Consider the following 12,644-nt stretch of genomic DNA (forward strand, 5'->3'; position numbering starts at 1 on the left):
ACTTTCATCCAATGGACGATGTCATCCTTAAACTTTTAACTTATCAAATGTGGTCATTAACTCTAACTCAATGTACAATGTTGTTCCCGAACTTTCAACTTATTCAGCGTGATCCTTGAAATTTTGGTAAATGTTCAATATAGTCTCATATTATATGAAAATATCAAATGTTATCTTTCGATTAATTTAAATTTAGAGACAATGGTGAACATTTTGATATAGTCCATAGATTAAATTAAACATGCACCAACCTTACCAAAAAAAAAGAAAAAAAATTAAACATGCACCAAAAATTTAGAGATCACATTGAACAAGTTACACATTACAAGTAAGGCAAAAAATTTAGCAACTATTTGTGCCATTTTGCCTTTATCTTACAAACTGTTTTCAAAAGTTACTCAAAAATATTTATGAACTTACTAATACGGAACACCAGAACTGTCCTGGTCAGTGGCGACGCTCCTGAATAACAAACTTTCAAGAGACTTCTCCCACAGCCATAGTCACCCAATTCAAAAGAAACTGTCCAACCATAGCTACATCTCTAAAGTTTATCAACACCTTGGACTATTCGCTAAAACATTAGTCGATCCACGCACAAATTACTTCGTAAAACATTGTCAGTCCACACATAACTGAATCGTATGCTCCGCTTCTTTGCAAATGGCTAAACATATGTACGTTGATCACTTGATCAGAGAATCATACAAGGCACCGTCACCCTCTTCCTTTTGGACACTGTATTTTCATATGAAATGCATATTACAAGTGCATTCTACAATGCTGTATCCACAAAGTGTGGGAAACAAGTTACTCATACACATGGAGAAATAGGTCCAATTCCAATTCCAATTCCTTGCTTCAAGGTCCTTCACCATTCATTTCATCTTTTAAAGCAGCCAGGACGATGCCTAACCATTCAGATTAGGCCAACCCCACCTGTCTCTCCCACCTAATGTCTTCGGAGAATTCAGAGAGTGCTGCCCTTGGGTCACCATCAGAGATAGACAAGTAGTACTGTGCAGTCCCATCATCAACCTGCATGCTCCTCCGGAGCGAGTCGAGTATTCTCTTCTTCCCTTGTTCAGAGGATGTCCTCTTTAACAAAGAACTTATCTCTATGTCCCGCACGCCTTCTGGATAAAGCATGGCAACTTCCCTCTTTGCATGGTTATCTCGCTCTATGTAGCATGTGGAATCGATAAGAATGTCAGGGTTGCTTATGGGGATTAACAACCTCTCCCTCGAATATATACCATGGTCACTCATCATGTTGTTCAAGCGCTTTATGTCCATGACCTGACAGCATGAAAAAAATTCTTTAAGCATGTAACATGCGGTGTAGACAGGGACAAAAAGGATATGCATGAAAGAAACTTCGAAGCAGGAGGAAAAATTGAGGGGAGCCATTCTTAACGTAAGTCTCTACCAACAGTTGATCGAAAATGTCAACACACAGAGATCTGACTCGAAATCATGGATCACAACACATCATTTCTGACTGTTCAGGAATCATTATGACTACAACCATCACAATGTTCCATGAAAATACACGTTCATTTCCTAATTTCACCAACAATTAAGTTCTGGTATCAGAATTTGAGATTCGTATTCAACCATTTCCATGGATCAACATCTCCATTTCTGCAGAATCACCTGCTATTTCTGTGTAAGTGTTATTTAGTCAGGAACTATCATGACCATCACAAAAGTGCATCAACCATCATTACATACTGACGATTCGCAACATCTGAGCATCATTATTACTAGCCCCAACTGTTCTGGGAGCTACTAGATGGTGTTTACATATTAATGTTGGTCAATCAAGCATATCCTTTTGCTATTAGTAATCAGATATGCTTTTTGCTTGGCAAAGTTAACAATACATTATCACATGAACAGATTGCAGAATGTGTGACATGAAGAGAACCCCATGCTCCCTAAGACAGAACATGTATGTTCTAGCCCCAACCTTCCTCACACCTCCAGAAGAAACCCCAACAATGACTTCCAAGCATAACCGTTTTCTTTTCCTTTTTTCTAGGCTTCGCCAATAAATTAAGTTATCCCAAAATCACCAAATTCATATGTCACTCAGTTGGGCTTTCTCCAGTGCAAATTGAATGTACAAGCTTTGCAGGAAATTCCATTGAGCATCTATCCTATGACCTCTTTGGTACAAAATAGAGCAGCAAGGTTAATTGGTTCATATAGCTAACTCCATTCAGTGGATATCATCAACATTGAAGTCATCCAACCACCAGCTTGCACATAGAAGCTATGAACATCATCAAATGATATATAGATCATCTAGCATCTTGTCAACATTTTCCTTCTCATTGTATATGACCCAATCTAACCTCAAAGAGGCCAGAACCCTATCAGATGGAGGTATAAAAAGAGTAAAAGAAAACCTACAGAAAATGATATACATAGAGGTAAAGAACAGAAATAAAAGGGGGGTCCTCTACTCTACCATAATCCTTGGTGAGCATTTGAGAATCACTAAAAATGGGACTCTAGGGGATAAAATGTTTGGTAGAATAAGTCATGACATAATTTTGATAGTTAAGAAAGCATACGACCACTCAAAATTCTGTGAAAACTGTATAATAATTCTGTACCAATCAACAGTAGCTACACAACTTGGTGGTGGTACACCAGAAAGTTCTTCAAGGAGAAAAAGTCTCTGCAAAGACCTGATAATAGTCACTAGCTTCACAGCATCCCTCAACCAACAGGTCCTTCACCAATCAATGATCTTAGTCACCTAATAATTTACTCATTTCATCAAATTCACCATCTTACTTCCCTTTCTTTGGATTCACGGTTTTAGCAATGTAATTCAGGTAATGGATCGCAAAGTAGTTCACATATTATGAGAGGCACCAAGTCCATCTCGACCCATTTTCTCAGCGCCAAGGAACTGGAGGAGCAAACCAAATGATTCTAAACCATCAGCCAAGCAACTCACCCGAAATTTCATGACGAAAATTCACAATTAAGCTCCCAGCTTACATCCACCTCATCATCACTCAAACAGACCTACCTACGTCTGACTCTGTCTACCCATGACTACATGCAGAGCAAACCTACAAGACTTCCAAACATCAGAAGGACACTATCAGGAATCTTTCTCCGTAAAGTTTCAAAAGCTGTAGCTATATACACCCCTTTAGCTAACCTTTAAATGGAAAAAGCGGTCTATATGTTCTTCGGAATCAGCTGAAAGTGAATCTCCATCACAAATGCAGCGTCAAAGCATGTCATTTGCAACGTGTAAAGTATACTAAGAACATCATTTCGCCGCGAACATTATTGACAGTATTGCTTATAATTAATACAGCAAAAGGGACAGAAACTCTATCACCTGAACGGAGTACTTCACAGCTAGGCCCGCAACGCTATCGCCGCGCTTAATCCAATGCGAGATCGCGAACTTCCCTATGCCATTATCTCTCCAGAAGCTACCCGAGCTGGGGACGCCGACCACCTCCTTCAACCTCCAGGGGGCTACGAAGGCTCGAGTGACCATGCCCCGATCGGAGGCGACCGAGTTCCAGATTCGGCAGACGCAGCTCGCGCGAGCTAGGTCCGGGACCGGGAGCTTCTCGAAGATGAGCCGGAGGGTGTCGCGGCAGGTGAGGGCGGAGAAGTGGGAGTTCATCGGCGAAATGGTGGAATCAGTGGAGGAGGAGGCGGAGGATGACGGCGGAGAAAGATTGGGGGTCCCGGGAGGGGGAGGGAGTGGGGGTTCCCCGTCGTCGTCGTCGCCGCAGCAGCCCATTTAGATAGAGAGAGATGGAATGTCTATGGAGTCGGTTTGACGGTGGAATTTTGGATTTTGGTTTTGAATGGTAGATCGTAGATGGCTGGAATATGGGTGAACACGCTTGTCCTCCCCATGCTTTTGCATTTATTACGAGTTGCCCCTCACTTTTTAATTCTTTGCAATGTCTCCCCTAAAATTTGAAATCGGTTGCAATGTCCCCCTGATGTGGAGGCTACCCGCACATTTCACAAATGGCCACGCCATTGTCTGTCGTTTTCTAACAAGAAGAATCTGAAAAGATCCACTAGAGTAATGAAGGACTGTCTTAGGAATCACCATGTCCATACCTTTGCGGTGGCGGCAAAAGTACACTTTTAGTATCAAAAGTTGTGTACGGAAATCACTTTGATATCAAAAGTTTCAATCAAATCACTTTAACGCCAAGTCAAAGAAAAAATGATTACTTTGGCGCCTCCTGCGAAAAATTCCTACCAAAATTGCCAAGTAAAATTTTTAATTAATTTTTAAATTTTAATTGGTTTTTTTTAAATGAAGTCCACGTTGGTTCCACGTGGACTTCAAAATTTAGAAAAAAATAAAAATAATAAAATAATATTTTAAAAAAGAAAAAGCTAATATAAAATTGTTAAAATAAAAACTTTATTTAAAATAAATTAGAATAAGTTGAAAAAAAATTAAAAAAAAAAACTTTAGGCGGCGAGGGTTATTGTAACTCTTGCCGCCGTCGCCCCACTATTGCCAGCAATGTCCAAGGAGGGTGGGCTCGAGGCTCGGTGACCCCCGCCGGCCTCAAGTGAGAGCTCGGCAGCCCTCACCCAAGTCCGGCCGAGAGTCACTACTAGCAATGGTAGGGCGGCGACGGCGAGAGTTACAGCAACCCTCACCGCCCGCAATCTTTTTTTTTTAAGTTTTTTTTAGGTTATTTCTCTAATTATTTTAAATAAAAAAATTCAATTTTTAAAAAATGCCATAGTGGACCGTCGGCAAGCCACGTCACCTGAAAATACTAATAAAAAAGTACGATGTCATAATTTCGGCTGAGCAAGTCGGACTTGGTATCAAAGTGATCGTTTTTCAAAAAATTTAGCACTAAAGTGATCCGATTAAAATTTTTGGCACCAAAGTGATCGTTTTTCAAAAAACTTAGCACTAAAGTGATCCGATTGAAATTTTTGGCATCAAAGTGATCTCCATATACAACTTTTGACACTAAAAATGTACTTTTCCCTCACGATGGCTGTGGATGCTTTTTCACTCCCTTACACTTCACCATAACTTTGATCCATAAATACCTTAGATAAAAAATCGTGTGCAGATCAAGCACGCTATATGAGTTCGATTTCTTACGTACCTAAGTGTATGAAGGAGGTTTAGTCGAATGGCCCCTAATTGATATCGTCGCCTGGATGTGGAGCTAATTGATGTCGTCGTCTGGATGTGGAGCTAATTGATAAAGAGAAAATGATCATATTTGCAACACCAAAACCGACAAGATCCATGATATGAGATCAGTAGATCTAGAGGTCCAAATTCAAGTTGAGGTGTGCATTTTGTGTATCGGGTTCACTAGATAATCTTAGCAGAAAAACGAGCAGGGAACAGATCATGTGTCACTTGGCCATTGGGCCTAGAATTCCCGTCCTGGTGGTCAACGTCGTCATGGCACTAATGGCTGCCACCTTAGTGTCTCCGTCTTCAATTTTTCGGAATGGCTAAGTTTAGTAAGAACATATCGAACAAATTGAAAATATACAGGGCACTGACAATTCCATTGTGCCTAAACTTTTCACTTAGGTTTTATCATTCGAGTCTTCTCGAGGTTTATTGCTTTATGTTCTTTCTCCCACCATAGTAAGGATAATAACCTCTTTAAAAAAGTGGTCTATACACATCAAAGTCTATTCTCGTTTCGCCGAGTGTCATGTGTTGTCTAGAGATGATTATTTCCAGTTTTGAAACTTGGAACTTATCCTGTTTTTTCTGAAATCGGTTCTAGAACCTATCTTGTTTTTCCGATCTTGTTCTAGGGTCTACCGAAAATTTATTTTCCTTTTTCTTTTTTGATTTCATTTTTTATAGCAAAACAATATGAGCAACAAAATGGTTCAAATTAAAAGATGAGTCACATAAATCTCTATTTGTAAAAAAAAAAAAAACAAATCATAAGATGAGCAGTCACATACAATTACAATTTATAAAAAATTCAAACAGTAGTCATGTATAATTATAAACGATGAGAAGTTCCAAAACATGTAATCACGTACAATTATATACAATAAAAAGTTCATGCACGTGACTTTATAAAATTCCATCCTCATTCATTCATAAGGATATTGCTCAACTCAGAAAATTAGGATTTTTTTAATGTATCTAAAACCGGTCTGATATACTAGGAACTAGGCTCGTTTCAATCGATTCCAAATTTTTGGAATCAGGAATCATGCCGGTTTCAATGAGAACCAAGAACCGAACTGATTTTTGGGGCTGTTCGGTCCGATTTTCGAATCTACCCGGTTCGATTGCACACCCGAGTTACATAGTTCTTAAAGAAAAGCATCATGTGAATTAAAATTTTCAGTATGAGCACCTTGACCCCACTGTGAGTACGAATTCTTTCATTTAAGGCAGGGAAGGCAAAATGCGGGCCATCTCCATTCCCATCCCGATTTGCGTGGCCACGTGGTCCAATCACAAAGAGAGGTGAGAAAATATCATGGAAGTCTACTGTGCTGGTTGTGGTCTTGGTCAAGAGACGAGGGTTCAAGAAGTGAATTGCCTCGCCCAAGAACGCTATCCACCGCAAAGTTTTGCTTGTATCCAAAAGCCCGTCTGTGTTTATCATTCGGTGCAAGAGAGGAAGCAGAGCTTGTTCAAGTGCAAGAATGGCTTGTGCTTGAAGAGGAGAAACGCATTTGATCTGCTTTTGGCTTGTCCAGAGGCAAAGACACCTACGCAAACCCCAGAAAGGGAAACCACCGAGACGGTCGTTCTGTTGTTGTTCATCGTTCTTGGGAGAATACCTTGCCAGACGAGCCCCCGGTTCGGGAGGGACGCGACAAGAAACATATGTTTTGATAACTCATTGAGGCGTGAAGGTGTGATCCTCTCGATTGTGCCGCCTTTCGGGACTCGGACGCAGCTTGATCTGCTCCGAGCTCAACTGATTCTCGAGCACAAAACGAACCCATTGCTTTAACTTCATCTCTGCATCGTTCCTCCAGGTAAAGCCCCAACCTTGATTAACCACCTCTGCTCAAGGAGGTGTCGTCCATGGTCATCTTGACTTCATGCTTGCATTTTTATCACGCTCAGCACATTGCTTTTGTGGAATTGCTTGCACCCGACTGCATTATTTAACCAAATAGGGCCAAACTTGTTGAGACTGCCGTCTGGCTCAACCTCACGTGATAACTGATGATAGAACGAATGTTGAAGAACTGTACGAAGTCCAGCGTTCGACTTGATTATTCTGTTTCACACGTTTTCACACTCTTTTCTAGATCAAGGCGTCATCCTCTGTATTCTGAGATATATAGATCGATTCGTATCTGTTTCCGTTAGGAAGTTATTTAAAATAATTTAGACAGGATGAGGCTCAGCCTTGCCCAGTGATGGCGAGGCTAACCTCGCCCTCGCCTCTGTTCGATCACCGTTCTGGCAACCGGCGGGCAGAAGAAGGAGAAGGACAAAAAAAAAAAAAAGAGAGAGAGAGAGAGAGAGAAAACTCTTAAAAAATTGAAAAGATATTAAGAAATTTTTAAAAATTGACACATGTTGGCTCCCGCCCGCCAAAGTTGGCCGGATTTATGGATAAATCTGTGAATTTCTTCAAACCAGTGAGCCTAAACATAATTTTGAAAAGTTGGGGGCCCCGGCGCCCCCTTCAAAGCCACCCATGATGTTAGACATTTTGGATGTGGTGGGAGAAGAACTAAATGGAGAAGACACAGAAAGGTGATAGGAATATTGGTAAGCAGCGCTCCAAGGCATGGTTGAAGTAAACACGAATATTTTTTAGATGATCTGGGTTAATATTAGTGGCCCTCATGTGAAACTCACATGATGTATGGTTGGGATGCATCGGGCCGACATGCACGTAAGATTAAATTTGAGCATCGCCCATTTAATTTTGGTTGATTTTACATGGAAAGCATGTGCTCTCCATCCAGCCTTCTCATTTGTTTATCTTGATCTTTTCATGCAGCAGGAAAGCATCCGTATTTCGCCTATCAGACTTCCATGGAGGAAGGGCAAAGTCAGAGCAACGCAAACAAAGTGATGCACCGTTTCATTTTTGGTCGTCCCTCTACGGTGCTTGTTGTGCCGATTCTTCTCTCTATGCTTTTGTTCAACAATCTCAATAAGAAGAAAAAGAGAGCAGAAACACAGAGCACTGAGGGAGCATCCGCCAGTTCTTCCTTCCCTTTGATACCCACAGGAGGAGTCAGCCATCAATTTGACGTGTTCCTGAGCTTTAGAGGCTCGGATACCCGCAATGGATTCACCAATTACCTCCACCGCAGTCTGGTCAACGCAGGGACCATACTGATTTCTATGTTCAAGGATGATATCAGCATCCCGATTGGCGAGGATTTCGAGTTGCAGATTCTTAATGCGATCACACGGTCTAAGATATTAGTCCCCATCTCTGAAAAGTACGGTTCGAGCAGATGGTGCCTCCGTGAGTTGATCCATGTCATGGAGTGCAAGAAGAGCACATCACACATAGTATTGTCCATTTTCTACAAAGTCGCCCCGTCGGATGTATGGCATCTGAAAGGAAATTTTGGGAAGACCTTCCATTCGCATTGAAAACAGTTTGATAAGAAGGATATTGAGGAAAGGCAGCGGCAACTTAAAGAAGTGAGTGACATAAACGGATGGGAAACTGAGAAAATTGCTAATGGGTACTTCACTTCCACCTTAACTTTTTTTCTTTTCAAGTTTTCCTATTGCATGTTAATTGGTTCCATCCATCCTTCACATATATGTGGGTGTCTTTTGATGAGATTACGTAAAACCACGAAGTTATAAGGAGTCTTTTTTGTTGGACAGGCGTGAAGGAGAATTAGTGAAAGAAGTTATCAAAACTATTCTGAGCAAGTTGAGACATGATATTCAACTTGACATTCCCAAGCACTTAGTTGGAGTTGACGATCATGTGTGCAACATTAGGAATTGGGTAGACACTCCTACCAGTCATGCTCGATTGGTTGGAATATATGGCATGGGTGGGATCGGTAAGATGACTCTTACCAAGTTCATCTACAATGAGCTGTCGATTGACTTTGTATATCGTAGCTTCCTTCTAGATATACGAGAAACAATTGACCGCAAAGATATTCCTTATCTGCAAAATCTACTAACTAAGGAAATATCTGCAAACGAACATCCAAATTTGTAAATTTGATGATGGAATTAGTTTGGTCAAATCTAGATTTAAAGGAAAAAAGGTTCTCATTCTTCTGGATGATGTTGATCGCCAAGATCAACTAAATGCATTGGCTAGAGAACGTGAGTGGTTTACGAAAGGGAGCATAATCATTGTTACAACTAGATATAAAGTTGTTCTTGATCAATCTGAATTTCAGGTAGACTATAAGTATGAATTGAACGAATTAGATGAGGTGCATTCCTTGCTTTTATTTAACAGACATGCATTTCGCATGGGCCATTCTTTGAAGAATTTTGAGAGAGTCTCTCGTGAAATCATATCCACCATGGGTGGGCTTCCCTTGGCTCGTAAGGGCATCAGTTCATACTTGTATGGAAAAAGAGATGGAAAGGTATGGCGAGATATTCTGAAGAAATTAAGAACGAGCCGGATAGAGATGTCCTAAAGACATTAAAGATAAGTTATGATGCATTGGTGGAACGTGGATATCGAGAGATTTTCTCTATATTGTTTGCTTCTTTATCGGCAAAGACAACAAATTTGCCATTTACATGTGGGAGGATTGTGGGTTTTATGCAAATCAAGGAATTGAAGAGTTGAAGCTACGATGCCTAATAAAAATTGGAGATGATGGTAAGTGTGACGTCCCGAAATTTAGACAATCGTAAGAAATTTATAAATTCCAGCGTGGAAAGTGAAATTTGATCTTGAAGACTTAGAAGTCGTTAATTGGCTATTCCGCAATGTTGTCGGAAAAAGTTAAGTTTAAATCGTCAAACTTTGACTTGTGATATCGAGATTCGTCGCGCGTAAAATTTAATCTTGTCCGAATTTTAAATGTGAAGATTTCCATTTTTATCCTCGGTCGATTGAGCTAAATGACCTTCCGATGCCCATTTGTCAAATTACTCTTTTACCCTTGAAATTCATTTAGATAAGACAAGTTAATTAAGGGACATTTAATTTTTTTGTTCTTTGGCCGTGGACCCCACCTAGATGCATTTCAGCCGAATTCCTTTTTCCCCTCAAGTCTATTCAGCTCCAAAATTGGTAGTGCACTTTTGAGGAGAATTCGTGGGCCCCCTATGCTTTGATTTCAACCATATTTCTTCTCCTTTTTGAATCCCAACCGAACATCCCCTCCTCCATATTCTTGTTTTTCTTTGACGTCACCACATGCCAACGTCAGCCTGTGAAAAACTCTTCCCCAAGCTTCCTTTTTATGGTCACGTGAAGTCCCTCTCTCCCATCTCCCTCCTCATGCGCGACGACACCCACTCGTATGGCGTCTTCGTCTTCTGCTTCAAGCTTCCTTTTCTTTATATTTCTGCAAATCCCGATCTTCTTTCTTGTGCACGAACATCCATCCGCTTAACCCACACCACTGACGCCACTCACCATTGCACCTCCATCTCACCATCCTCATCATCGCGCCATTAATTCGTCTGGCCATCGCTCGGGCTGGGCCCGAGAACCAACAGACACCTCCATGGTCAGCCCTTGCATCTAACGAGACCGAGGGCCAACGCGGCTCGCGCTGCCGTGTCCAGCCCGATTTCGTGTTCGCCCGCAACACCACACACCTCACCGATGCCCTTCAGACCCGAACCACGACCAACCACAGCCACCACCCCCTCCTATTTCGCTGTTTCATGCCACTCGAACCCTGTTTGGGCCACCCCAGCCGTTGTTTGGCTGCTAGACAGCTGACCCGACGCCCCTTTTGTTGTGAATAGTGTTGATTCGAGCTCGTCGGAGTCCGTTTGATCACTCCAGCACTGTTCAGCCCCCGTCCCGAACTCCCCCAATGCCAACCCACAGTAACCATGGCGTCCCGAGCTCACCTTAACCCCTAGAGCTTGAAGTTGTGCTAGTTTGACGCTCGAATCCGCGCGCCACACCGGTCCGAGGACCCAACGTGCGAATACCGTTGGTTGCCGCGAACTTGAACTTGGATTTGAATTCGAACTTGTGTTGCCTCGCGCCCAACCCGACCCGACATCGAATGCGGGAGTTGTGAGTTAATTCCTAAACTATGAATAGGGCGTTAATTACGTTTAAGGATTAGTTTTATTATCTTTATTTGTTAATTGGAATATTTAGCCAAGTCGGATAATTTAATTATCTACAATCGAATTATTTATCTAAAATCAAACTCGCTAAATAGTGTGGTAATATTACTAGAATCTGCATTAAGTAATCGAATAGGATTTATTAAATATGGCCTGGAAAAATAGTTAATTGTTAATTTATTTACTAAATAATTATTAAAGAGTAATTGCTGCATTATTATTGGGTGATTACTTGATGGCTATGGAATATCATGATTAATGTGCATTTGATGATTGATTATCCTGTATGTAAATACAAAGTGTTGTAGGTAATATATTGTTGACGCCTAAATTTTGACTAATCTATTTTTTGCATAAAAATTAGAGCTAATTTTAGTTCTAAATAAAAATCATCTCATATATTTATTTTTAGCGTACATTGCATTGGCATATAATTGGGCAAGCAGAACACTTAATTTAGCATGCGTCTAGACCAGGCACGGGATGGAAAAATACACCGAGAAGATTTGAAACTTCGGGGACTGTATTGCAAATACTTAAAATTTTAGGGACCGCATTGCAAATACTTGGAACTTCGGGGATTGTATTGCAAATACCAAAAGAAGATGAAGAAGGGAAGATGATGAAGGGAAGGTGATGAAGGGAAGATGAAAATGGAAGGTGAAGAAATGAAGATGAAGAAGGGAAGATGAAAATGGAAGGTGAAGAAATGAAGATGAAGAATGAAGGGTGGAGAAATTTGGCTATAAAAGAGGGAGAGTTCTTGAGAATTGAGGAGGAGAATTTTGGTGATAGAGAATTTAGAGAGCTCTTGAGAGGAGTTTTAGAGAGAAAATTTGAAGGGGGGGAGTAGAAGAGAATTGAAAGAGTTTTGAGAGAGTTTTTGAGAGGAATTTTTAGAGAGGAAAAATAGAGTTCTTGAGAAAAATCAGAAGAGAAAATTCGAGAGTGAAGAAAAGAGTTTTAGTCGAGCATCATCTTCGACGAGTCCCGACACATATTTCGCCTCTCGCCACCCAACAACGCCATTGCTTGCCATTTTCGACGACAATCGCGTTCTTCCACTCCGAGATCTTGAAGGACACTATAACGTGTATGTGAGTAAGATTTTGTGTAATATAAGGTAATCCTTTCCATCTCGATCTACAAAAATGTAATCGTTTGGTTTGAACATTTGTTTGTTTATTTTAGACATGCCACGTGTTCCAAATTTTAGCATTATTACATGTTAATTTATTTTTATAAATACTCGTGATCGGCTGCGTTTTCTTTCTTTCTAAATCACCCATGGTGTATATCGTACAAAGTTCAATGTTTTACATCCCCATAAAAAAGAAGAAAAAACCAAAAAAATTGCATCTTTGAATTTCAAGTAAAATCCATC

At 40.7% G+C, this 12,644-nt stretch overlaps 1 protein-coding gene across 1 annotated transcript; it reads right to left on the reverse strand.

The window, feature by feature from the left end:
• Window positions 1–632: 632 nt before the first annotated feature.
• Window positions 633–3,834, reverse strand: LOC115751693 (F-box protein At1g55000). Its single transcript, XM_030689655.2, has 2 exons — window positions 3,371–3,834; window positions 633–1,299 (listed from the first exon to the last, which is right to left on the reverse strand). The coding sequence occupies exons 1-2, from the start codon at window positions 3,785–3,787 to the stop codon at window positions 925–927; spliced, it is 792 nt and encodes a 263-aa protein (XP_030545515.1). The 5' UTR covers window positions 3,788–3,834; the 3' UTR covers window positions 633–924.
• Window positions 3,835–12,644: the final 8,810 nt, after the last annotated feature.

Source organism: Rhodamnia argentea, chromosome 6 (genome assembly GCF_020921035.1).
Source record: "Rhodamnia argentea isolate NSW1041297 chromosome 6, ASM2092103v1, whole genome shotgun sequence".
Classification (NCBI taxonomy): Eukaryota; Viridiplantae; Streptophyta; class Magnoliopsida; order Myrtales; family Myrtaceae; genus Rhodamnia; species Rhodamnia argentea.